The following is a 27,885-nucleotide window of genomic DNA, read 5'->3' as shown; positions in this document are numbered from 1 at the left end:
TGATTGTAAAGGAAATGCACAGCTGACCCTGATGATGCCAGTGTCAGATTAATATTAATACTAAACGTCTGACACTAAATGTTATTTCTAATCTTTACATTTACCTAAAAATACATATTATCTTTATTTTACAGATAATGAATGAAACTAAATGATTGACAAAAGAACATACAACTAGGGATCTGAGAGCTTTGTTTTGACCCCAGTTTGGACAACTTCCAAAGCGTATGCGCTGTGTCAAATCCTACTGCTGCCACCCACAAAGATCTGATCTTTATCCAAACTTAGCTCCTGTGGAGAAAGCCCATTTGGACTGGGAAATAAAAGCAAGTACTTCTGAAGGTTGGAGGGACTGGTTCTTTATTTCAAAAAGACATTTATCAATTTTCAGTATCAAAACAGTTACATTATTGTTTTTTTTTTCTCCTAGTTGGTCCCCAAAGAGACCACACCAAAGGAGAGAACATTTTAAGCCAATTAAGCTGCAGGATGCACGCCTAACAGACCTCACTGAAACCTCATCAAAAAAGGGGGACTGAGTAGGGAAAGAAACTTGAAAAGATCAGCACACTGCTAGCCCACAGACTGTACAGAACTCTAATAGGCAGAGGGGTGACCAGTGTGCCTCAACCCCAAAGAAGCAAAGTTCCAAAATAATAGAAAATTTTTAAAGTTTTGTACATACGCTTTTCAAGATTTCTCCAGCACTAACCGATACAAAGCACAATGAGATGGCACTTTTTAGAGACAGCAGCTTCAGACCCAGAAAAGAGTAATGAGATGAGTTTCATATGGCTAAATCAGTGGCAAAACATAATTTTCTTTCCTTTCTTTCAAGGAGGCAGAAGAGCAAATAAGTGGTCACTTCAACATAAGGGGCACATGGTCCATTCTGCGAGCAGCTGGGAACAGGGTAGAGCTGGGACAAGGATTTGGTCTCAGAGGTTTCACCATCTTAATTGTTTGGTCACTTCTGATGAAAAAAAAAAAAAAAAAAAAGGTTGTCCAAAGATACCGTAAAGCTGAAAACCTGAACAGCACTTTTTTTTTTTTGGCTAACTCCTCCTGGAATCATCTTTCTGGTTTGGCAGGTGCTTTTTACAGAGCAATGAGGTTTCCCCAAATGGAGCCTTTCTCTGGGCTGCTAGGCTCTCAGTAAGGCAGGCCCAAACCTTTTCCCTTTCTCTCTGGAGAAGGCAATATGTATTAAGCTGAAATGTTACCTTCCAAAAGTGAGAAAGGGATTAGACTGCTGCTTCAGAACTACAGAATTATCTGGAATGTTTTTTACAAATGGTTGTTACATCAACAACAAAAAAGGTAATTACAAAATGTGTACATCACAACATGCTTTTAAAGACACTTTGCATTGTGCTCACATTCCCTTAATCGTTGTTCCCAAAGGTGCTCAGCCTCTAGCCCAACTGGAATCTCTGGGGAGAGGCAGAGACAGTTTGGCGAAAAGGACACAGGAGTAGGGGGGTGGGAGAGGTGGCGAAAGGAGAAAGCAGCCTTCCAGTTAAAGATCAGCCCTCAGTTTAAAGGTCAGCTTCGGGCAGGCTGGCCTCAGCGGAGTCAGGGTGAGAGGGAGGAGCAGCGGCAGGGCGGGACTGGGGTGCTCTACATCTCATTCAGGTCAAGCAGAGTCTGGTCCAGCATCCTTTGTGTACAGAGGTGCTCCTCTTTGGTGCATTTCAGTTTATCTAATGGGGGTAAAGGAGAGATGTTATAAAAGAAGTAAATTTCAAGGTCTACCCGTTCTGAGAATTGCTCCTATTGCAGGGAAGCTGCAGACTAATAAAGCAGCTGCCGTCTCAGCCACAGAAGTGAGCTATTGCATCACTTGGTTTTTCAGGGCCTCAGACTTGCCTACGGAAGTTACAGGTGTTGCTGGACTTCAAGGGGAGGGAGCTGGGGACCTTATCATTTCCTCTCCTCCCCACACCCCAACCAAGGCTTTCAGTTTTCAGTCACTGAAGGAGGTGGCCTTAAGTTAAGCATCAGCCATCCACTCCCCTAAGTCTTTGTCCACAGGATAATACCTACTCCAAATAGCCTGCTGGAGTCTGACACATTGAGAACAAGGATGGGCATGTTTCTACCAGTAGAAACAGCAGAATCTCAACTTGAAAGTTTGAGTACAATAGGATCCCCATGCACTACAGGTTTTCCTCAACAAGTAGAGAGGAGAGAAATGACTAGTGGGGTAAATAAAAGAACCCCCATAGCTAAGTCAGAGAATCTAGAAAGAAAACAAAGTCATGAATACAACAAAACAGGGACTTCCCTGGCGGTCTAATGGCTAAGACTCTGAGCTCCCAATGCAGGGAAGGGAGCCCAGGTTTGCTTCCTGGTCAGGGCACTAAATCCTGCATGATGCAACTAAGGTTGAAGATTCCACATGCCACAACTAAGATTTGATGCACCCAAAAAAAAAAAAAAAGAATACTGCAAAACATTTCCTTGTAAGCAAAACATCAATTGAGACTTTCACAGAGTTATTCTTCAGGAATTAGCCTGTGACACAGTTACTTGCAATTAAACATTATACCAGGAAAAAGAAGCACAAGGAAAAATCGGGAAAACGTCACGAAGAAAACCAGCAGCTGAACATCAAGGAGAATCAAAGCTGCGCAGCAAGCAAACCACTCTCTGTTCTAGGGAGGTAAGGAAAATGGTCTTCAACTCAAGGAAGCAAATGGCAACACTGACCTATCCCACATCCCTTTTCTTTCCCTTGTCTTTTTTTCTACCCAGTCAGAAGGGCCCATCCCCGGGCCTGCAGATGAAGCAGTTACAACATCTTGTTAAGTCAGTCCTTTTATTGTTAGAAAACATTCATGCAAGCAACATATCCTACAGTCAGTGCACAAGTGAAAGAGCAGCAAATACGGGTGGAAAACAGAAAACTCTCCCAGATTTCCTCATTATAATCTCTCAGGTCCCTCCCTTCATCACCCACAATCTCTTGAAAAGCGTAGAAAGGCAGTATTAATTTTAACTGTTCCCCCTTTACAGTGCAGTTAGGAAGACAACACTATTCTAACTGTTCCAATCAAAAAGTAATTTGCTTAGGGCAAAATAATAACTTTAAAAAGACAATCAGCTTTTTGCTGGGGTCCAGGTCAGTGGTGTGAGCCGTAAGCTCTGTCTAATGGGCATCAGTGAGCCCCGCCCATCAGTCACATAGATCATGCAGCGTTAGCTTCAGCTCATTAGAAAGCAGGCGGTTTCGCTCAAGTTGGCTGTAGAGACGCTCTGCAGCAGCAATGGAGAGGAGAGAAAACAAGAGAAGGAGAGGAAAAAGAGGAGGAGAAAGAGAAAAAGGGAAAGTTAGTAGAGTACCAGAAGTAAATCTTGAGACTTTCAACTACCTGGTATATATAACATGCATCTTAAGGCTGGATGGATGCAAGGAGGATTCAGTCAGTTGGTGAAAAGACCAACAGAGGAATAAAATAAAAAATGCAGGCTAACAAGCTGAAAGGATGACATTTTGAGGGAGAAAAATATCCCCTTCACAGTATTTATTAAGAAACTGAGATAAGTGAAATAGCAAAAGAAGGAATACAGTTGGCTTATAAGAAATACATTTACAAAAATTAGAGTCTGTAAGGAACCGATGCGAATAGTTGAATTTTTTCTATAAAAGCATTCAATACAGCATTATGAACGGGAGACTGGGATACATAGCCCATACTCACTCAACCCTACACTTTGTAATGCTTTTTTGTGGTAGGTGTTGAGTGAAAGACCTATCATAGTGGCAAATCCAATCAAAACCCAACTTCACCGAACCTGTTAGTGGCCACAGTCGCCAGCCCCAGGGAAGGTGGATTACTAATGCAAGCCAATCAAGACCATCCTGTTTCTCCAGCCTCACTAGCAGCTTACGGTGGTCACGTGATCCAGTTCTGGCCAATGATGTAGGAGGTAGCGTGTGTCTGGGGGCTTCTGGAAAAACTAGCCTTCTTTCTTGCCTTGGACATGGATATGATGACTCAAGTAGCAAATTTCGACTAAGAAAAAAGGGCCGTAAGAATCACAGAAACCCCAACCACATCAAACCAAAGCTACTCAAATCAAGACTTTTTATTATGAGAGAAAAATAACCCCATATTTATTTAAGCTGCTATTAAGATGTGTCTTAACTAAAAGCGTTCCTGATACAAGTAAGTGCTCACATCCCCTGGCTTTATCTGGATTTTCCACTTGGAGCACATCTTAAAGAGGTAGAGAGTGGTGATTGTCTTGTAATGTATAGAAATATCAAATCACAGATCACTATGTTGTGCATCAGTATAATATAAACTTAGTGTTATAAGTCAATTATACTTCAACAGTCTCACAGAAAGAGATCATATTTGTGGTTACCAGAGGGGGAGAGTGTGTGTATGGGGGTATTGGATGAAGGCAGTCAAAAGGTATAAACTTCCAGTTATAAAATAAATAAGCGACTTAGCAGCAGCAGCAGCAGCAGAGATGTAATATACAATATAATATAGTCAGTGCTGCTCTGTATGTTTTATAGATGATAGGTGTTTTTAAAAAGTCATCCTAGAAGTTCTCATCACAAGAAAAAAAATTTTTTTAATAAATAAAAAAAAGGGGCTACAGTGACTCCCAATCCATGTGACCAACACAAGGGTAATGGTCTCCTAGTCTACTCCTAATGTCAGCCTCTGCTGTTCATAAACGAGTTTCTTCCTATGGTTTACAGTCTGTTTCAAAATGGTCTCAGAAACTCAGTATGAAAAAGACTTCTCTGTCTTACATCTGTGGACTCACTGTGGGCACTGCCCAGTTACCTTGCCTTCTGGACTGAGGTTTTCCCAGTTCTACCCAGAAGCTGGGGACTAAGGGGCAGAATTGGAGAGAATTTTAAAAATTGCACTTCCTACTAAACCAGTGTCACAATAGGAGGAATACTCTCCTTCTCCTCCCCCTAGAGGGGAATTGAGAAATGACTGAGGGCAGGTTTTAATTGTCACAATAACTGGAGAGTCTGACATATTGATTGGGCAGGGGACAGCAATAAATAGCATTGTTCTATACATCCCAGAATTATCCTGACCTAAAGGGCTAAAGTCCACCATTGAGAAACACTGTACTAGTCTATACTAGTCCATCAGGTCTGGGATTGGACCTGTCTTATTCACTCTGGCAATCCTGACAAACAGTAGGGGTTCAAATTGTGTTAAAATCTCATTCCTTGAACTTTTTGGTGTTTTATTACATCCAGAGACCATTTGCAACCTGGCTGTTCCATAACATCTATATCTAAGTTAGTCTTAGTGTGACTCCCACTATCTTAGGAAGAATAGGTGTTATTAGGATCCTAACTCTAAAAAGTCTGGTCAGGGAGAGTTTTGTTCCACTTAGGGAAGAAATAAAGAGGCAGAGAAGAAGTGGAAGCATTTTATTGCCTGATTAAATCCTAGAACTTCTAGTTCCTTTAGAATTGCATAAGGTCAGAAAGATAAATGTGATTGTTTTCTAACCTTTAACTTTGTAATAAGTAAGGTTTCTAACTCTGTTATTTCTATTAACTAAAAATTCAGGACCAGATACTAGTTCATTAAATTTCTTGGTTCCCTGTAAGAGCAAATAAAATGAACAAACAAAAAGCAAGTCAGAAAATCCCCCTTTGGTCTGATTTTCCTTTCAAGGAATAATCCCAGGGATGCTACACATTCTTAGGCTTCACTAGTCTGAATCAGGTCAATTTCATTCTGTAACAGGAAAAGGATGGGAGTACCTGGAATAAGGGAAACTCTATCAGTGCTAAAGACTCACATTCAAGGAATGATGTAGAACAGATTTTGCTTTGTTTTTTAAACTCCTCTCTCATGTTAAGGCTAAGGAATATTCAACCAATATGTGAATGGACGAGTTTGGGTGTGGCTAAGACAAGGCTGCCTAACATAACAGGTCAGTTCCACCCATCAGGTAACTTGGGATCCAGTCACACATTTTGTTTTATTCCTTGTCCCAACAATGGTAACGAGGAAGGGAAGAATGGATCCCAACACATCAGCCTGTGGTTTTTTCCTTAGAAATTAAGATGTGGAAAATTAAGGGGTGAAGCACTTTGCTCTGAGATTACCAATGCTGATGCTTCACCCTATTCCCATAGCAAGTCTTGGCTCAAGTAACCTAAGATGGTTTCTACATCTCACTCTTCTTTTTTCTCCAGTCTTAGTTCTTTCCTTTGTTAGAAGCCTTCCTCTGTGCCAAAGTCAATTCCTTCTGCCCACATATTAAAACAGCTGGTACTATACAATGAACGGAGCAGCCACTAGCCACATGTGGTTAATTAAACTCAGAACTAAAAGTAAGCAGAATTAGAATTTAGTTCCTGGGTCACACTAACCACACTGAGTATTCAACAGCCCCATATGGCCGGTGGCTGCAATACTGGAAATCACTGTCAAAGGTTCGGACAGACATCATTGTTCTAGACTATACTCCAAGCCGCTTTTTTCCTTTCCATCAATTTGCTTCTGCTCCTTGAAGTATGGGTCCTCTCCTTGTCCTTAATGCTCAAAATATTCCCTTAGATTAATAAAGCATCAATGACAATTAAGTTTTCATAATTTTGAATTATCATCCTTCTCTACCTGTTAAAGTTGAGAATCACCAGAAATCACCCAATGACTCAAATTTTTTAAAAAGTTACTCATTTCTACTATCCTTCCAACCAGTTCCATTTGGCTTCCACCTCTACACAGATTTTCCTCTGGTTAGTTTTTCATTTTACATTTACAATTGTCTTTAGGATTCGAATTTACTTCCATGGCCTAAACTGCCTGCCAACATCATGGGACTCCTAAATCTCTTTTGTATCAAACTCTCCCCCTCCAGTGCTAGGATTTGTTTTCATCTTGGATACCAGCTAGCTTTACAGACTTATTCCCTTGCCTTCCCAAACCAGAACCATATGACTTCCCTACACCTTTAATACCACCATTTTCCTACGTTCAAAACCAGTCATCCTTGATGCTTCCTTCTTGCATTTAGTGACCATCCTTCATAATGCCCATGGTCAGCACCATCCCCTAATACCACTATCTAGGTCAGATTTTTCTCCCTGGGAAACTGCAATAACATAACCCAGTATTTCCTAAACTGTGGTACAGTCACTGTTAGTTATATGTGAGAAGACTGCAGACAGCATACTTTTGTGAACTTAATTAGCTATATGACTTTAATGTTCATTAGGAAAAAAACACTAGCACGTGTCAAAACTTGATTTCAAGTTAGAATTGTGTAGTGTAAGAATTTTTTTTTTAGCATGAAAAGTTTTTAAATGAGTAAATTTTAAAAAATAATGTAGGCTGCATGTAAATATGGAAAAAGTAGTCAAAAGCATTATGCAAATGAATGAAATCTGGGAATCACTGCCTTAATGGATCACTTTGATAATCTGCTCCCTTTCCAATACGTTCTTAACTTAGCTGCCAAATTAACTCTTCTTTCTACTCAGAACACATCCTTGTTCAAAATCTCTAGTGGTAGCCCCATCACCTACAAAATAAAATTAAAACTCCCCAGCCTGATTACAGCACATACCTGTTCCCTAGTTTATCTAAATGGACCCTTAAACCTCTGGTGTCCTTCCCAATTCTATGCTTTTGTTCTTTTGGTTCTCTTTGATGAAAATGGTGAAGATCCACTTTCCTTCAACCAGACTGTCAAAAATCCAATCTTTTGAAATCCAATAAAAATGAAGAGGAAAGTTTTAACATGTTTATTAAGTAACTTGTATGTGCCTCCTATTGTGACACTTTTCTTATCATCAGCACTGCAATCAACCTCTTCCTCCCTGAGGTATTTGATTATTTGGGGTACTCATCACACATCTTTAGTTTTATACATATGTTTTCTCTATTAGATTCTGAGCAACCTGAGAGTAAGGAAGATGCCTCTGCCTTAATACCCTGTGCCTCAACTAGTAATAACCTGTACCTTAATCACAAAGGCTGTATGGCAAAAAGAAATGGTATGGACAGAAAGAAAACTGAATTCAATGGGACCTAAAGTTTTAAATTAGAGAGAACCTCTATACCTGGCTGTATCTGTTTAAAAGAAAGCCAAATTTTAAATATATACTATGCTGAGAAACTGAAGTACTAAGTGAATTATACTTAGGTACTGAGGTAAGTATAATCGATTACACTACTGAGATTAAACTATCTCTGCTATGTAAATCAGCATAGGAATTTCCGGAAGGTTGATATTTAATTCCACAACATGAACTTACCATATTTATGCATGTACTAAAAAAAGTGGTACCTGTGTATAACATTTGAAATATGCATTACTGATTGTTTTCATTTTTCCAGTAACAATCATTTATCACTTATATTCCACTAGCATATACTAGCAGGCAAACTACTTAGTGAGCCTCAAATATGTAAGAAAGGTTTATAACTGCTGGAAATTCTACCTATGATGTATTTTCTCTGACTTGGGGCAATATACTTAGTCAATTTCAGCAGTCACATATTTGGGTCCACCGGGTATTCTGAGGATGAGCCACTGGTAAAAGGGTAGAGAGGATATATTGAGAGGTACTTCAGTGGTCTCTAAAAGAAGAATCTAAGGAGAAGACAAACATTCCAGACAGGATGACTTAAGAACCTGGAAGTAAAGGACCTGGATAATTTCATTCAGCTTGAGTGTCAAACTAGAGCTCCTATTCTAAGGAATCTCTCCTAGTCCACCACTCTGATAGATCAGTTGAATTTAAATGTCAAGAAAAAATAGACACACACAAAAGTGGCTTTGATTATATAAGTCAGAGGAGGGCGAGCCTACAATAGCTGCGCCCCACATCACACCCCCAAGGCTCCTTTTTAGGGACAGCAGCAGCTTTGTCAATGACACAAATGCAGGGTAGCATGAGGCTTCCGGCAGCTTAACATTTTAATTTGGGGTGAGGGGTGGAAGAGAATACATAAGTTGTTTTGTGGCCACCTCCCCCCCGCCCATCTTAATGCCTTGGGGATCAGCCAGGCTGACCCAAATGGAATCCAGAGCGAGAGTGGGGCGTTGGGTTCCCCGAGGAAAGGGGGTAGATCCAGAACAGAGCAGAAACGGTGATAATTATCTGTGTGAAAAAGTAAGGAGACTCTAGGTGAGAAGGACAAGCATCAATCTAGACAGCAATTCGGGAGAGAGGAAGAGGAGAAAAAGGTCGGTGGCAGTAGGAATGATAAAAAGACAGCCAGATACTACAGCCTGAGTAATTTGGCTTCTTTTCAGTTAGTAGGGAAAAGGCAGATTAGCGTCAAGGATCAGGGATCCACAGCAAACAGATGAAGGCCCCCACAACTCTTTTTGGTGCTTTTTACTACCTGGCTTGCTCTGGGACTTGGCTCAACCTTTTAGGTGAATTTGGTATTTCCAATCATGGGTGTTTCACCTGAACTTCAGTATCAGGGTACAAACCATACACACCAGGAAGTCTGGGTGCTATGGCCCAAGTCACTGGCTCTCTGGGCCCTAGTTCTTTAATTGTATGACAACACGATTATCTTAAGCAGTAACTCGTCTGAGATGAGACTTAAGAAACAAACGGGAAAATCCCGGTGTCATAATGAAGGGACTATGAATAAAAAGTACAAAAATTACACGTAGATCAGGGTTCTACCGCTGATCCAGGATTACATGCCTCCGCAGCTTTTGCCAACAAGTAACCAGCACCAATGTTTTAAAGGTAAGAGTGGAGATTCTAGTTTCCAGAAGACAAAAGCAGAGCACAGTATGCAGAGACTGTACCCCCACCCACCCACAAGCCAAGGTCCCAGCCCCACTCTGCTGTCAGATAGTTACATAGAGGTCATGTCATTGAGGGCGTGGTCCAGCTCCTCGCTAATGGCCTTGTACTTCAGTTTCTGGGCATAGAGCTCATCTGGACAGGCACAGGAACCACAGGGAGGAATGAGGACACAGAGTAAAAGGTATCAGAAGCAGATGAAGAGAGGGAATCGTTAGAAATGAGGGAAAGCGTGACCATGGGTCTAATCCCACCTTGAGGAGAATATCTATCCTGATAGCCATGACTGGCCATTTTCAGATCCACTGTCCCCAAGACCAACCAGACTTGATACCTCTGATACTTCTAATCAATTGCAGCAAAGGTTGAGAACCTGGGCATAGTCATGACTAGAAATTCCAATTACCAAAGGCACTCAAGAGGATACCACTCCCACCCAGCGAACCTAATTCCTAGTAGTGATAACACTGAATTTAACAAAAATAGAAAAAGGAGAAAATACAGTTTAATACTCAGACACTTAATATTCAGACCTACCAAGCATGACCAATATTCTTGGCCCCTTTGCTCTACAGGTTGCCTGCCCCAAACTCTTCCAAAGAATATTCTGCTACCCAGAGTGTACCAAATCAGCATATCTGAGACTTCTTAGAGAAAAGTACAAACTTTCCCTTGTTAGGGTAGATGCAGCTACCAAATTGCAGGGGCAGGAAGCATTCAGAAAGCCCCTGGTATTGGTCAGCTCTGAGCAGTGGTCATTCCACTGCTGCGTCCCTTGGTGCAGTCCCCCCTTCAACTTGAGTGGTGAACAACATTGCCCAAAGTAGCCATGGGGTGACATGGGGGTACATGCCATGACCAATCTCCTCCAAGGGGAGGATACAAACTCCAGCATATTAGGTTAAGTCTTTTTAAAGGAAAAGAGTAAGTATAAAAATCCAGTTCCAAGATCTGGCCCACTTCACCTGGCTGTGGCACAGGACAGAGCACAGCATGCATGCCCGGTCACCACCAAACCCTTTTGGTGTGAGGGGAAGAGGGTCAAAGGGCAAGGTCTTCCTCTCTATTCATTTTAATCCCTCACCAGGCTCCATACCTTCCAAATCATCAATTGTCTTTTCCAGCTTGGCTACCGATCTCTCAGCAAACTCAGCACGGGTCTCTGCCTAGGGGAACATGAAATGAGCCAGAATCAGAGATAAATAAGACAGTTCGAGAAGGGCCTCTATTTTTTCCACCTTCTGCTTCTATAACTTTCAGAACCAAAGCCAGGTAGCCTAAGTTAACAAAATGCCTTATATGCCTCTCAATGCCTTGGGGCCCCCCTCCTCATACATAATCCCCCCAACTCACCTCCTTGAGTTTATCGGTAAGAATCTTTATCTCTTCCTCATATTTGTCTTCTTTTTGAGAGTACTGTAAGAGAAGTAGAATAAACATCTCAGAATACATATTACTCACAAAGATGACACCCCACTCCCGACATTTACATTCAACATCCTATTAGATTGAATGTGTTGAATGATCCATGAGAGAGAACAAGGCTGTTTCAGAACAAACAGTCCTTAAAACCCACCAATCAATGTCCTTGGAGCCACGATAACCTCAGACTCCACCAGGACCGTTATTCACAGGAAGGCATTCTTCCTGCCTCCAGGCTAATGAGTTAATGTGGCAACACCTGGAGGCCATGTGGCTGAAACAGTCCCACAAGAAGCTAAAGACAAGCCATCTTTCTTCATGCCCATCAGGTTTCAGATCTGATACTACTTGTTGCCCCCAAACATCAGCATAGCAGTATCAGCCTGAGGAGAACATCAATCACCCCGGGGAACGTGAGACCAAGAAGTTACTTTAACTACAGCAATCAAAGTGCGCGGGAATTGGCATTAAACCCGAATCTGGAGAGAACAGGTGGATACTTCTCACTGGATTATATAAGGAATGAGTTTCTCCCATTTTTCATCAAGGGCAGGGCTGGGCCCAGGCCCCAAAGCCTGTCACTTTTACAAACCAGCCCCTACCTTCTCCGCCTGAGCCTCAAGAGACTTGAGGTTGTTGGTGACATTCTTCAGCTCCTCCTCCAGCTCAGAACACTTACTGTGAATATTTTAAATACCGCAGGAGAGGAAAGGGGAAGAAGAGAATAAAAAAAGGGAGAGAGACACACAGACATGAATTGAACCTATATGTAGAGAGAGTTGGAAGGCATACTGGGGAAAAGAGAAGTTCCCAGGTTATCTGAGCAAGCATCAACCCTCCTCCCTCTACCAGAGAACACATCAGGAGCTGGGTCCTCCTGGGCTGGGACTCAGAGTGTTCAGACACTAGTAAAGAAAACACCTGAGAAATCACTACCAGGAACAAATCAGAACAGCTACCTGGGGTGGAAGTGGGAACGGATGCCCAACCCAAAGAGTCCCCCAAATCACCCAAGGGAAGGCGAGACCCTGTGGAGAGGCAGTGAAGTAATTAGGAAAGGAGAGATGAAAGATGCCAAGTAAGTGGAGAGGAATGGAGCATTCCATGAAGAGATGAGAAAGCACTCAACAAACCAACCAGTGGAGGGGAGGCAGCTGCAAAACAGAACAAAAACAAAACCAAACAAAATCACACCATACACAGAACCGCTCTGTGGGTTTAATGGTTAGTACCTTTTCTTCAGCAGCACTCAGACACTTCAGGTTCTGGTCCATCAGTCTGATTTGCTCATCCATCTCTCGGCAACGGCTGTTAGTGATAGTCACAGGGATCGCACAAGCCAGGTGGTGGGGAGGGAGAAAGGTCAAAAAGGAACACAGCAAGGAAACAAGCAGCAAAATGGGAAAAAATAAAAATTAAAAAAAAAAAAAATGGAAAGAAAAACATCACCATGGTCATGATATGTCATGTCTAGGAGAGGGAAATGCAAGGGAAGCACAAATAAATCTGTATCAGCACGGACTTTGTTAAACAAGGCCCAGAAGGTGCCATCAGGGGAACAGGTCATGTCTGCCTTTGCCCGAAAGTTTCCCAGCAGCTTAGAGAAGTAGTAAAAACAGAGACAGATCTTATGTCAGCACAGCCACTTCGATGCCTCAAGGAGAAGCAGAACCCAGTTGGAAGGACCCAGTAGGCCTGCCGGCCAACAGTTCACCATTTTCAGATTTCATCTTCCCCTCAGTTTATAAACCTTCCCAACAAGAAATCAGGAAGCCTCATTTGTCACTTGGTGTGAGTTAAGACAGTTAAGAAAAGCCCAAAGCCATTCTTGGGGCTAAAAGTAAAAAAGCATTCTAGATGACTCCCACTCTCTAGGTCCTGTTTAACAAGGCTGAAGAAATGCTAGTTTATTCACATTAGCGCCCAAGCCAAAAGGGAAGGAGCAGAACGGTGCAGCAAGATTTGAGGGGCAAGATACTCACGACTCTGCCAGCTCGGCTCGCTCCTCTGTGCGCTCCAAGTCTCCCTCAATAATCACCAACTTGCGAGCCACCTAAGGGAAAAGACAGGGGTTCAGTTCAGTGGAGCAAAGAGAAGGGGCCGATATCACTGGAGAGAGGGACAAGCGAAGAGTGCCATACCTCTTCGTACTTCCTGTCTGCCTCTTCTGCAATGTGCTTAGCTTCTTTGAGTTGGATTTCCTGGAGTTCCATTTTTTCTTCATCTTTTAAGGCTCGGTTTTCAATAACCTTCATACCTCTGCCAGAAACAACAGGGACAGATGCAGCGCTGACAGCCTGGGGAGCCTGTCATCAGCTCAACTCTAAGGGACCCAGGATTGTACCATGTAAAGCCCATGCCTCTCTGCCTGTGTCACTCAAAAACAATTCTCATAGCACCTTCTCACCTTAGTTAAATTATTCTGCTTAAAACCTTTTCTTATAAATACATGCTTATTTAAAAATTAAACATTTAAACAAACAGTCTAAAGGTCTAATGCAAAAAGTCTCCCTAATTCTAGTCCTGCTCATCAAAAGTAATCGAATACCTGATAATCCTTCCAGAAATGTTTTACATACCAAAAATCTCATCACCTTTCCTCACGCCCCAAAGGAACCATACTACACTGCTCTGCAATTTGTTTTCCTCACTTTCTATTATTTGGCCACTATTCTATAATAGTATACACATAGCTGTCTTATTTATTTTCATGGCTGCACTGTGTTAATGTACTCCCAACAAGGAATTTTTTTAATTCTGAAAAGTCTTAGTTTGTGCAAGTCATCACACACTTTTGTTCTCATTTTAAGTCACATGTGGCAAGAAGCCAATTGGCTACTTTCAACAAAGATGAGCTGGTTCAAGGACTGTGGTTCTAACCCTGGGTACACATTAGAATTATCGATGGAGGGGGGAGTTCTCTGGTTGCCTAGTGGTTAGAGCTCTGGGCTTTCATTGCTGGGTCCTGGGTTTAATTCTTGGTTGGGGAACTGAGATCCTGCAAGTGAGGCCATGCAGTACTCCCCCAAAATTTACTGGAGAGCTTTAAAAATAGCCAGGCCCCTTTCACAATGGGTTCTAACTGATTTGAGATGGGACCCAGGCATTCTGATGTATTTTTTAAACTCCCCAAAGATCCCTACCACGCACTCTCATGATTCTAACAGTGCAGCCAGGGACGAGAGAGCTTATTAAATCAGTGATTACTGGGCTCCACCTCTGATATACCGATAAACGACAGAGGCTGCTGATGGGACTTTCTCCCAAATTCCTGGTGTAGCTGGTCTGGAACCTCACTTTGAGAACCACTTTGAGTGGGTGCTAAATGGAGGCCACTACAGTGATACTATTACTAGGTGAATTTATAGAGAAACACCAGTTACACAAGGGTCATGGATCCAGGTAACCCTTACTCTGTCAGTTTTCATATGTAGAGAATATGAGGCACAGAAGGAAAGAAGATCCTGGGTAAAGACAGGTTACTGTTTTTTTTAAAAAATAGGTTTTTAAGAAACCTGTTTGATTAGAGCCATTATGAACAACTTTTGAAATCCACATTTCATCAGGCCCCGCTACATACCTCTCGCTCTCATCAGCAGCTTTCTCAGCTTCCTCCAGCTTTTGCAGGGCAGTGGCCAGGCGCTCTTGAGCTCGGTCCAGCTCCTCTTCAACCAGCTGGATCCTACGGTTCAAGGAGGCCACCTCAGCCTCAGCCTGTGTTTAAGTGAAAGAATGGGAAAAGGAAGCAGAGGCATGGTGAAAAGAAACTGAACTTTGACACTAAGAGGGGTTGAATACCACCACGAGGAAGCCAGAGTCTTGCAGGGTAGAACTTGTCTTAACTCAGATGCACGTAAGGCCAAGCAGACATGCTTATATACTCTGTGTTATGACAGGTATTTTCCTCCCTTTCCCATCAATGAATTCCCATATGTTCCACAGGAAAAGTGTTTCAAAACTCAGTTCCTTGCCCAGCCCAATGTCAGTTAGTACCACCCCCTTTTTGGACTCAGTTCAAATTCCTAAACGCACTACTGTCAGAAAAGGTAAACCAGTGAAGGGGTCTGCCTGAGTTCTGGCTTAGAGACATGTCTTATTCTGCAGCAGCTTTCTCCTAAGTGTCACATAAAATGGAAAAATTTTAAAAGGTTTCTCAAAGAGGGAATCTTGGATTATCTGTTAATCTGCTGCTTAACTCAAGTTGTTAACCCTCTGATAACCTTACTCTAACACACCCAACAAAAGAGGATGACTAGCCAAGAGAATGTTTTCCAGAAGGACCTTCCAGACCAGAAAACAAAAGGATGGAATATTGGGATACCGACTTTCCACCCTTTCAACTGGCCCCCACCTCCCGCCTTTTAAAAGCTGACTACAAGGAGTTTCTTTGGGCTAAAATTATCTGCTTTGATGGCATTACCAAAAAAACTGGGGGCAGAAGAGAATGTTCCCTCCAGGCCTTCCACCACCCATCCGAATTTCTGAATTGTGACCCTATCTATTCCTCAAGTCACTCCCTTAGCCTCACCCTCCACTACAGTGTAGGACAATCTTCTCCCTGGCTCCCACCCCACAATAAAAAGCACAGGTTGGAGTCCAAGTAATCCCATGCCTCTTCCTGGGCCATGAATAAGAAGCAAGGAAAGAAGGAGGCAGCCGCATAAGCAAGAATTCTACTGGTAGAGAAGCCTCTCTCTTATGATTGCCCTTCCCCTCCCCACACCTTTGCTGGTGGCAAGTACTGTCACAACTGCACAAGAATTTAATCTGCCCTGCACACTACCCAGTTCAGATGCTTATCCAAATGCTTGGTAAACACGATCTCTCTTCTACAGCCCAGATTGTGCCTGAATTCTATTACCCTGATTTCCTCCTGGCAGTCAGGGGTGGGGGTAGCTATAGAAATAATCTGGGCCACCAGCCCCTATGGGAAGGGATATAGCCCAAAAGACTCCTGTTAAGAACTGGGTTACGTAGCACACAAAAATTTCCAAATACAAACATGGGCGATTCAAGGAACTGCAGGGGCTGGGGCTATATAACCACTGCCCTACAGGAAAAGAAAATCAAGATGTCTACATAAGCTGAAATTACTAAGAAACTGTTTGCATCTCTATTCAAAATAGCACAGAGACGAGTATTTTCTGGTCCTGTCTCAGGAAACCTAGGAAAACACAGTTTCACCTCACAAGCTCAGAAAGGCTAACAGGTCAAAGTTATTATGAATCTGGCAATCAGGCAACAACTGTGAAAGAAGAACTGAGAACTGACGGTTCAATCATTTATTTACCCCACCCCACTACCTTCAGTTGCCTAGAACTTAAAAAAAAGAAGACAGAACCCAGATTTGAAGGAAGCTCATGAAATCTAAGTCCCCACCCAGCTCACCAGCAGTTACCCAAATGAAGTAAAGATAACAGGCTTTGGGGGCGGGGGTGTATAGTTTCCATGACAACAAGCTGGCTCGGGCAGTTTCTCCCACAAATCAGCATTTACAATAGAATTCTTCGCAAGGCTGAAAAGGGAGGAGGAGAAAACACATCTTGGTGCCCTGATCAGAGCATGCACACACTGAACAAGCCCATACCAAAAACAGAACGCAGGATGGGAGTCCCACAGCAAAAGCTTTGGAGACCCCCGTGGGGAGCAGAGGGAGAGCAAGGTAGTCACTGTTCTATTTTTTTCTCTTCCTACAGAGGATCAGTTCTCTTTACAGTGAAACAGGAGCTTGCAGAATCAAGATCTGTTTAATATTTAAAGGAATAAGGGAAGACACCTACCTGACTTTTCCTTCCAGCCAGAACCTATGCACAATGCCTGTCCCTTTCAGGTCAATTAAGTGGTACCCAGAGACTGACTGGGACTAAGTTCTGCAGGTGACAATGGGAAACATAGCCCTGGGAAACATTAACGTCATGCTGTCTATCATCCTAGGTTTAGCATGTGGTTTCAATCTTTCAGCCCGCTCACCCCTACCTAGGTTGGAGGTACACTGTGAGGTCCTTCCTTCAGGTAATAATAGGATTCTCCACTACCCAGTAAGCAAAGATCCCAAGGCCAGAGAGGAGAACAAAGCAGCGACTGACTCACTTCAGAAGATGGCTGACAACAGCTTCAGCTAGTAAATGAGTTTAAGTGCTACCATCCTTCACACTAAAGAGACTGCCAAAGAGCACCATACCCATCAAGGCAGGAAAGACAGGAGACGTGTTCAGAGGCAGATCAGGGCCAAGGACAGAGGGGATTAGCCTAAATCTGGTATTCTGCCACTTCAGGGCTTCTCTTTTTAGACAAAAGCCAGAGATGAAATTCAAAGGAAAAGAGTAATGGAAAAGTTGAGCGCTGTGAGTAAAGGACTGCTCTGGTTTACAGTGTTCACAAATGTATCTACCCAGGGAGATACTGTGTCCTTGGGGACTTTAAATTTCATCAAGGGGGAGGCAAGTTGGAAGGAAGGGAGCAGTTATCTGTTCCAGAGTAAACAAAGGTGGAGACCAAGCGGAGGTACTCAGAGCAAAGGGCTATTTGCCTCTCCCCTATGAGTACGTGCTCTTAGTATGAAGAAAAAAAAAAGCAAACCTAAACCAAGGAAAGGTGATAAAGTCAGTGGCTTATCCCACCAGACCCTACAAACAGAAGAAAGCTACACAATGGCCAGACAGTCTAACCACCACCACCACCCACCCCCTGCAGACTAGGAATTTGGGAATAAGGCCACAATCAAACTGCTATTCAAAGCCCACTCACTCCCTCAATAGTATTCCTAAATTTTTTAGACCAGGAAAAAAAAAAAAAGAGGGAGAAATACCAGAAGTTAGGAGACAAGTATTAAAAACAGATAAGGTGAATTGTACACTTAAAAATGGTTAAAACAGTAAGCATTTACCACTGTATCTTTACCACCACCACAACACACACACAGATGAGAGAAAAGACTGCACTGAAATGTTATGTTGCCATCTGTTTCAGTTTTGCAAAAAAGTACAAAGGAGATTCAAAATGGGAAGTGGATTTGACAAGGTGCTACATTATAATTATATATAGGCTTCCCTGGTGGCTCAGAGGTTAAAGCATCTGCCTCCAATGCGGGACACCTGGGTTCAATCCCTGGGTCGGGAAGATCCCCTGGAGATTAAGGAAATGGTAACCCACTCCAGTATTCTTGCCTGGAGAATCCCACGGATGGAGAAGCCTGGTAGGCTACAGTCTATGGGGTCGCAAAGAGTCGGACACGACTGAGCGACTTCACCTTCACCTTACATTATAAAAGATACATCTCTAGGTCAAGAGCAGTAGAGATGGTTTCCAGAACCACTCAGTTGGCTCTGGACTCCTCCAGCTTCCCCACAAGGGTTGGATGGTAACACAAAGCAACCAGAAAAGTAATTACGTGACAATCCCACTAACAGCATGCAATAACATAAGGGAGGGCAGAGCTTCCAGCTCCAGGCGGGAAGAGCCTGCAAAATCCACATTCCAGAATGCCCTAAGAGGATAACAGGTAGTTCAGGCACTCCCCCTCTCCCTTCCCACAGGTGTTTCCTCAGGAGGAATTCAAAGTTCACTAGAGCAGAAAGTCAAAAGATTAGGCACTTTTCAAGCTGGGGGGTAGAAAATACTGGTTTCATAAATATTTAACTATCACTCTACTTCCCTATCTGAATGAGGGCTTCCTCACTAGAACTCACTCAGCTCAGTAAGCAAATCTGGCAGGCTCTGAGTAAGGGAGAAGCTTAAGAAAAACCTGAAGCTGCTCACTCTGCTCTCTCACCTATCAGCCTAGGTTGGGAAAAAAAAAAAGGAGTGAAATTTCCCTGCAAGGAAAATTACCGAGTCCTGAGTGGAGTGAATGTCCAGGACATCCTACAGGGGAAACCAAGTCCTGGGGGCTACTGAGGGTGGGGGTAATGACATCATCTACCCTAGATTCATTCCTAGCATGCCCTTACTTCAAGCCTGGCTCTAGGTCAACACATGGCCAGTTCCTTAGAGCCACCCTGTCTCCCCTGTTAAGGGGATTTGGTCTCCAGAACAAAGGAGATGAGAAAGTGTCACTAGTCATAAAGAGTCACGCAGCCAGTTCATCTCACTAGAATGATAATTAGAAGTTACAAGCATAATGAACAGAGGAAAAATCCACTGAGAAATGAGTGACTGAGGAAACCAAGCTCCCAGCATTTCCATGTCCAGTTGTAAAAAGAAATGACTATTCTAACAATCTTTAAGTATTAACCTGGAGGGCAGCTGCTTCTCTCATTTCCCCAAAACATTAATTCTCAGCCACTCCCCAAAAGAGCAGCCAAAAGTGGGGAGGGGAGAACAAGGAATACCAATAAACCACAAGAGTTCTTTCATTAGGTCTTCAAATTTTAGCAACAGTTACTTTCCCCTCCAGGCTCAGGATCCTCCAAAATCAAAGCCTCAACTCAGGAAATCAGTTCCACCCACTAGACTGCACCTTAGATCGTGGAAAACCTATGGCTTACTAAAACTAGCCCACCATTTCTCAACAGAAAGCAGTTTCAAGAATCACTGTTCAATCTATGAGCATATTATGTCTCAACTTTTAGTTGAACAAATATTTATTGAACGTTAAAAAAAAAAAAAAGACACTAAAGTGGGTACTTGGGAACGTAGCAGAGTAGTAACATCACTTAAGAGACCCCTCGAAACTCCATCAGCCACACTGCCTAGGGCAACCAGAAACCTTGACAGAAATTGGCACTCTATCAGATTCTCTACCACATACTCTCGCTTATCAGCTCTGTTTGGAAGAAGTGTTCTTAAACGGTTCAGCTTGCACTCTTCACACTTCAGCAATAAAGGCCTCAATCTGGCAGAAGATCCCGCCTTCCAGGTAGTCATGGAAGCTAGGCAGGTTTTGTCGGTTCCTATATTTGCACTCACAGAGGCAGTGAGGTACTACCTCCTCCCCTCCAGTTTCACGTCGACAGAGTGGGTTTAGCAGCTGCAAGTGTTCCCCCTAAGAGGAAAGGGCCCCAGACCGGAGGATGGGAGGCGGTGCTGTGGCCTCAACCTCCTCCAGGGAGGGCACCGCGCTTCCTCAGTCGACTGCTGCCTCATTTCCTGAGCAGGAGGAGGGAGCGGAAAAGCTGCCAGCAGGCCAGGCCGGGGGCTTTCCGGCTGTTCCCACCCTCTACCCCCCACCCTTCCACGGTAAATTCGGTTCTGCTCCCCTCTAGATCAGAGAAGCACCCACCTACTCTCACCCTTTGGGCCGGAAACCCCAAAGGAGAGCAAAGTACCCCACCCCACCGGGGAAGTGGGGGAGGGAGAGGCCGCTGAGCCCCTCCCTTGACCGCGCCCGACTCGGAGGGATTGAATGAATGAGCCGGGAGAAAAGAGGAAGAAAGCCACGCCTCAGACCCCGGGAGGCTCAATTCCTTCAAAAGTCAAGTCCGCTTGCTCCAGCAGCCAGTGTCCCCCTCACCTACTTGAGGTCCAAGGGAAGCTAAGCCCCACCCATCCTCCGGACTTCAACTTCATCTCGGATTATGCTGGCCCCCTAAGGACCGTGCTCCACCGCAAAAATCCGGCCCCACTTCGGGGTCCCATCTGCTCCAGCGCCTGCCTCTCCCTCACGCGCCTCGTCCTCTCCGTACCTGTTCTCGGGCCCGTCTTTCTCCCTCCACTTCCCGCTGGAGGCGCTCGGCCCTCTCCTCTGCATCATCGGCCTGCTGCTGCAGAACCTGGATCTTGCGCTTCACCGCCTCTATGGTGGTGATCCCGGCCATGGTCCCCACCCAGCTCCTGCTTGCCTTCGGGTTCCTGCCTCCTCCACTCGGCGTTGCAGCCGCTTCTCACCCCTACTTCCGCCTGCTCCGCCCTGAAATACCGGAACTCACCCACCCGCCCGGATGTGACGCTACGACCGCCGCGCCCTCCCACCGCCAGGCGGGCGGGAATGCAGTCAGCTAGAGGGAAGCCTGCGGCCGAAAGCGAGGGGCGGGCCCGCCCAGTACCCCTGGGCGAGCGCTTCCAGACTCTCCCTCAGGCCAGCAAAGGAGGGCGGGGTTGGGAAGAGGGAGGGCTACCATGGTAACCAGAAGGCGCGTAGTGGTTAAGCCTCTCCAGCCCTGGGCAGGCTGCCCACAGTGGTTGACCCCTCACTCCTGGCACCCTGAGTCCTCTCTAGAACATAAACACCCCACAAGCCTCTACTTCACCCACGCCACAAATGCTCTAAACCCAAGTGATAAGAAAAGCCTAGACTTTCTGGGCCTCATCTTTAAGAGTGCTGCTCTCCAGCCTCCTTTCAAAGTCAGGTCAGGTAGGTGCTCTCCCGTCTCCTGAAACTCAGTGAAGGGAATTAATGGGGGTGAAAATATGGGCAGTGGGTGAAGAGATGGGCAGTTTGGCAAAATTCTTGTTCTGTTTGACACCAGTTATGAACGTGTTCTATTCAGAATACTGGTCTTTTCCCCTGTTACTTTTGAGAATCAGTATACACCAGTGATTTACCAGCCTCTCCAAACCTTGAATGATTCAGGACTTTGTAATTAATCATTGCTTACAATTCCTTTTGTAGGTGAGGAATGTGTCTTAAGCCTCCATTTTATCAGAAGGAGTCCTCTATTACAGACTAGTGTCACCAGATCCTTTGTGCAACAGCACTGATAGGAGCATCTGAAAAACATACACAGTATTGTGAATCTCAGCCTTCCCTCTGTGTTAGAATTTTCACCAATTGCACACTACTTCTGCTTCCAGGTACCCCAGGAGCTATTTATCAGTTAGAAACCACCCCTACAGGCATTGCCATGCAGGATTTTTAGAAGCACAGTAATAAAGAGCCTGGAGGATTTTACTCTCCCCTCTTATTTCTTTGTATTCCTCCCACCTTCTCAGTAAGTAATAGTAATAAGCCTCTCCTGTGGTGCAGATCTCTTTTTCTCTAGAGAATTAGGATGTCAACCAGGATTTAAAATTAAGAATCCTGACCCCCAAGAAGATTGATAAGTAAGACATTGGTGTTACGCTCAATGCCTTGTTCTGAAGACACTCCCACCAGAGGCTGTCTTCAGCTATCTGCATTTAGAAATACTGAGCATTTAGACTAATCAGAGGAAACAGAAACAACTCAGACAATAAATAATGAGCTTGATAGAGTAACCTATACACTGATTTACCACCACCATTCCCCCGCTACCCCCAGGAAATGGAAAGAAAAGAGCAGGGTTTGAAGTTTCAGTAAACTCTGCTCTGATGGCCTAAGAACTTTCCCAGCTCTCTTTGGAGAAATCTAATGAGAAGGATTTTTGAGAAACCTATATGCAGGTCAGGAAGCAACAGTTAGAACTGGACATGGAACAACAGACTGGTTCCAAATAGGAAAAGGTGTACGTCAAGGCTGTATATTGTCACCCTGCTTGTTTAACTTATATGCAGAGTACATCATGAGAAACGCTGGGCTGGAAGAAGCACAAGCTGGAATCAAGATTGCCGGGAGAAATATCAATAACCTCAGATATGCAGATGACACCACCCTTATGGCAGAAAGTGAAGAGGAACTAAAAAGCCTCTTGATGAAAGTGAAAGTGGAGAGTGAAAAAGTTGGCTTACACCTCAACATTCAGAAAACGAAGATCATGGCATCTGGTCCCATCACTTCAGGGCAGATAGATGGGGAAAAAGTGGAAACAGTGTCAGACTTTATTTTGGGGGGCTCCAAAATTACTGCAGATGGTGACTGCAGCCATGAAATTAAAAGACGCATACTCCTTGGAAGAAAAGTTATGACCAACCTAGATAGCATGTTGAAAAGCAGAGATATTACTTTGCCAACAAAGGTCCATCTAGTCAAGGCTATGGTTTTTCCAGTGGTCATGTATGGATGTTAGAGTTGGACTGTGAAGAAAGCTGTGCACCAAAGAATTGATGCTTTTGAACTGTGTTGTTGGAGAAGACTCTTGAGAGTCCCTTGGACTGCAAGGAGATCCAACCAGTCCGTTCTGAAGGAGACTAGTCCTGAGTGTTCATTGGAAGGAATGATGCTGAAGCTGAAACTCCAATACTTTGGCCACCTCAGGCGAAGAGTTGACTCATTGGAAAAGACTCTGATGCTGGGAGGGATTGGGGGCAGGAGGAGAAGGGGACGACAGAGGATGAGATGGCTGGATGGCATCATGGACTCGATGGATGTGAGTTTGAGTGAACTCCGGGAGTTGGTGGTGGACAGGGAGGCCTGGCGTGCTGCGATTCATCGTGTCGCAAAGAGTTGGACACGACTGAGAGACTGAACTGAACTGAATATGCTCTCTTTACTTGTTTATTCATCTCAAGGGCAGAAGCTGAGCTGTGAACTCCCTTCCTATTAGAAAGAGCGCCCTCCCTTCAAAGATGCATGTATTCTGTGCTGCTGACTCTGACTCTTGCTCTGTACTTGAAACCTGTTGCCTCCTCGTTATTTAGTGCTTTCCTCAATTCCCATAGACATCTTCCTTTCCTTCTTTGACCCTTTGAGGCAGCAGTCAACAAACTTCTGTAAAGGGCCAGATAGTAAATATTTCTGATTTTGTGGGCCATAGTGTGTGGCTGCTACTCTCTTGTAGGGGGAAAGTCAGTAGCTGCTGCTGCTACTAAGTGGCTTCAGTCTTGTCCAACTCTGTGCGACCCCATAGATGGCAGCCCACCAGGCTCCCCCGTCCCTGCGATTCTCCAGGCAAGAACACTGGAGTGGGTTGCCATTTCCTTCTCCAGTGCATGAAAGTGAAAAGTGAAGGTGAAGTCGCTCATTCGTGTCCAGCTCTTCGAGACCCCATGGACTGCAGCCTACTAGGCTTCTCCATCCATGGGATTTTCCAGGCAAGAGTACTGGAGTGGGGTGCCGTCGCCTTCTCCGAAAGTCAGTAGGGCAATGTGTAAATGAATGGGCATGGGAATGTTCCAACAAAACTTTGTAGGAAACCAGGCCGAAGCATCATTTATCCCACAGGTGATAGTTTGCTGACCCCAGCTTTGAGAAAAGAAACCTTCCTTCCAGTTGCCATCTTCAGTTCAGTTTAGTTGCTCAGTCGTGTCTGACTCTTCGTGACCCCATGGACTGCAGCACAACAGGCTTCCCAGTCCATCACCAACTCCTGGAGCTTACTCAAACTCATGTCCATTGAGTTGGTGATGCCATCCAACCATGTCATCCTCTGTCGTCCCCTTCTCCTCCTGCCTTCAATATTTCCCAGCATCAGGGTATTTTCAAATGAGTCAGTTCTTCACATCAGGTGACCAAAGTATTGGAGCTTCAACTTCAGCATCAGTCCTTCAATATTCAGGACTGATTTCCTTTAGGATAGACTGGTTGGATCACCTTGCAGTCCAAGGGACTCTGAAGAGTCTTCTCCAACACCACAGTTCAAAAGATGGGTTTCCATCTTAACTCCAAGTTTGTTTGCCTCTTGCCTACAAGCTTCTCCTCCTATTTCTTGTTCTCTTACATATCTCTGAGGGGACTTAATGACTTTTGGGGAAAGCTAGCAAGAGGGAGAGAAGTTAAATGAGGTTTTTTTAACCCATACTTTACATATTTAAATGGTTTTGGTAGCTTCCTATATGCCTATGAGAAGTTTCTTTCAAATGAATATACTGAGTAGACCCTGTCTAGGTGGGGGCTGACGTGTGCTTACGTGTGTATGTGTAAGGACAAATAGAATTCATCTCCAACAGATTCCTTTATCTTTCCAATGGTATCAGTATATTGTCTAGAGCCTCTATGTCATTCTTTCTCTCCCCAAATCTTGGGTTAATCTTGTTTGTTCTTTTCATTGTTCCTGGAAATACCTCCTCAAACCCATATGCTAGCTATACCAGCCTAAGGACTTTCCGAGAGTTGTTACAGTTTTGTTACATCTCACAAAACTGTTATCAACCTGACATTGTGTCCATTTGTGAAAACCTACTCCTATGCCTCTTTATTTGAACCAGAGAGATATAATCATCTATCATTGTAACCTAAGTTAGGCAAGTCCAGCAGGCCATCAAGCTCTGGCCCAAAGTCCTGGAGTAACCTGTGTTGTTCACAATTTTCCAAGAAGGGAGAATGAGTAGTTTGCAGTGGTGTAAACTTTTGGAAACCATGAACATGTATCATGTATATAATACGTTCTCCGTCTGTGACCTCTGGCATGATATATTCAACAACCCTCACCACTTCCCCAGGTCACTGAAAGTGGCAGAAAGCCAGCGGGGAGATCAGAAACCTAAGAGTAAAGAAGTGAATGAGAGGATCCGAAAACATTTCTGAACCTCCTACTCTGTTTCTAGCTGTTTTCTGAAACCAAATGTGATTTTAAAAATACTTTCTGACTAACTCAGTGCTGAAAATTGACTGTATTTCCATCACTACCAGAACATTCTTTTGTTGCTATTAAGATTCCTGTGTTACTTTTCTTCCACAAATCTTTTCTTGTAGTCTCTCATTTATCTTTGTGGTTAACTTCAAGGTTGACGATAAAGGGAAATGGGTGACTATGAGATCACGTGAAGTGGAAAAGAAAGTTTATTTCATTTTCAAGTGGGAAAACTCAGCCCTAGAGAAGCTGAATAATTTAGTCAAGGTCACAGAGTGAGGTCTGGTGGTAACAACTTTACTCCCTGGTCCTTCTTATTTCTGATGTATCATTCTAAGATTCTCTCAGCTGCCCTATAAGCAATGCTTTCTATGGCATCTCTGTGGCATAAGGTCAGATGCCCACATTGGCCAAGATAAATAAATCCATATAGGGCCAGGGTCAGTGTGACCTCCTTTGTCCCATTGTGAAATCTGAGCTAGCTCTGCTGGGCAGTTGAGAGATGAGAGGTTCCCTATTAATACACATATCTACGTGCCAGTCCTTGGACACAAAAGCTAAGAATGTGGCATGGGGGAGGAGGTGGGGTAAGTGATAGCACTGTGGACTTGGAGTTCCCTCTCTTTGTCCAGGTCCTGGGAAAGATAATTAAATTCCTGGATTGAGGGTAAGAAAAATGAGACTTCTGCATGTTTTAAAGAATGAAATATATGCCAATAAGGGTATACCAGCATGTGGGGGAAATGTATGTGGGTATCTACGCCTATGTTCTGAGAATCCACAAGTGTATATATGTCCAAATATGTTTAGAATTCAGTTATTAACATGAAGATCTATTTGCACAGGTTGAACCCACCCCCCAGTTTCCCTATACTCACATCGGCTGCTTTCTTCTCTGCCAGCTCCAGCTTCTCCTGAGCATCCTTCAAAGCTTCAGAATACTTGTCCAGCTCATCCTCTGTCCCTTTCAGCTTCTTCTGCATGGCTGCCAGCTCATCTTCCAGCTATGGAAGCCCCAAGAGTCACACACAAGACATACATACACAGCAATGCAGACTCAGACCCTAGGCTCTTGAGCCTGACAGACCCCTGAGCTCACCCTCTATATTACCATTCTCAGAGAGACAACACACTTTCTTCTTCATCAGTTTCAGCCAAGTGCTCCAGGAATTATGCTATGGCCTTGGCCTGTGACCTTGTAATCTCTGACCCTAAAATGACCAGGCCATGCTGAGTTTTCATTAAGACACTGGGATGGTAAATATCTTCAGATGTCAATGTCTGTGACCCCATTTAAGGGAAAAGAGATGCTGCATGCCAAGCTCCCACCTTTTCCTCTAGAAGTCAGGAGTTATTCCAAAACATGATCCACTCCCACTTAAATTCAGCAGACAGACTGTGGTTCAGAAGGGGCCACTGACTTTCACAAGGTCACACAGTCAGTCTAAGGCAAATACCCTAGATGCCCTCTTCGTGTGCTGTGAGGCTGGGGAAGAAGAGGAGTCCCTCCTGCCCAAAGGATGAGCTGGCACCAATGGTCACTGCCTTTCCCACCAAAACTCTTCCATTTCAGTTTCGTTCACCAGCTGGTAAGAGAGACCAAGGCTAAGGCCTACCTGCTTACTTCTTTCTTCTGCCTGCTTCTGCTCAGCTTCCGCTTGCTCTGCCCGATCCAGAGCGTTCTCCTTGTCCAGCTTCAGCATCTGCATCTTTTTCTTGATGGCCTCCATCCTGAACAGTGGCCGTTGGGGAGCTCCCCTGTGGATACTGGAGGACTGGAGACTAGGGGAAGAAAGGAGGGGCTGCTGGCTGAGTGACTAGCTCCCCAGACCTGGGCCTTTATTTCTGCCCATGGCTCCACCTCTTGTTCCTAATATGGTCTTCCCAGCTCCCTCTGCCCCATCGTTGTTCTCAGGGCAACACAGGGTGAGACACTTTGATGGACTGACATCACCAGCAAAGAAAAATTAGGGAACAGCTGAGGCTGATTTTAGACAATGGAAAGTGGGGGAGGGAAAGGTTCTCCCTGACCCTGGAACTTTCCACTCACACTGGGCAGCTCCATGCATATTTTAAAAGAGCAAGGAAGGGGGAGGGGTAGGATACTGAAATAGAGAAGGGTACTTTGGCAATTCTAGAATGGTAGTTTTCACCCAAAGCATGACTAGTTTTCCTAGTTTGCCCTTCAGCTTTCCCCTGACTCTCACCCAGACTGTGTTGGATGCTAATCAAATTCCATTGGTTGAGTTTTACGTTTTGATTCCTGGTATTTAGGGATCTTGAGCAACAGTGAAGAGGGGAGATCACCCATGATCCTTGACAATTCCCCAGATCCCCAGATCAAATTACTGTGCTATTTTGAGAGTCTCTAATGGGCAG

General features: G+C 44.2%; 1 protein-coding gene across 14 annotated transcripts; it reads right to left on the bottom strand.

Moving 5' to 3' along the window:
- Positions 1–337: 337 nt before the first annotated feature.
- TPM3 (tropomyosin 3) lies at positions 338–27,412 on the bottom strand. 14 transcript variants are annotated; one of them, XM_040230492.1, is made up of 10 exons: positions 27,123–27,348; positions 26,385–26,510; positions 14,784–14,917; positions 13,345–13,462; positions 13,186–13,256; positions 12,436–12,511; positions 11,135–11,197; positions 10,878–10,947; positions 9,838–9,916; positions 338–1,703 (listed from the first exon to the last, which is right to left on the bottom strand). In XM_040230492.1, the coding sequence occupies exons 1-10, from the start codon at positions 27,234–27,236 to the stop codon at positions 1,700–1,702; spliced, it is 855 nt and encodes a 284-aa protein (XP_040086426.1). In that variant the 5' UTR covers positions 27,237–27,348; the 3' UTR covers positions 338–1,699. The 14 variants fall into 14 exon arrangements, with proteins under 14 accessions (XP_040086426.1, XP_040086423.1, XP_040086428.1 ...); XM_040230489.1 differs by lacking the exon at positions 12,436–12,511 and adding an exon at positions 11,806–11,881; XM_040230488.1 differs by lacking the exons at positions 338–1,703; positions 12,436–12,511 and adding exons at positions 8,783–9,112; positions 11,806–11,881 and having other exon boundaries at positions 27,123–27,412.
- Between the last annotated feature and the right edge of the window lie 473 nt (positions 27,413–27,885).

This window comes from Oryx dammah, unplaced genomic scaffold, assembly GCF_014754425.2.
Source record: "Oryx dammah isolate SB20612 unplaced genomic scaffold, SCBI_Odam_1.1 HiC_scaffold_28, whole genome shotgun sequence".
Lineage (NCBI taxonomy): Eukaryota > Metazoa > Chordata > Mammalia > Artiodactyla > Bovidae > Oryx > Oryx dammah.
This window is presented reverse-complemented; position numbering and strand designations above follow the sequence as displayed.

Excerpts from the sequence above, each read along its gene's own strand:
- TPM3 (XM_040230488.1), bottom strand. The coding sequence starts at position 27,236 with ATGGAGGCCATCAAGAAAAAGATGCAGATGCTGAAGCTGGACAAGGAG. Across the intron at positions 13,463-14,783 it reads GCTGCTGATGAGAGCGAGAG|AGGTATGAAGGTTATTGAAA; the intron begins GTATGTAGCGGG and ends TGTTTCTGGCAG. Across the intron at positions 9,917-10,877 it reads GACAATTGATGATTTGGAAG|ATGAGCTCTATGCCCAGAAA; the intron begins GTATGGAGCCTG and ends GTGCCTGTCCAG.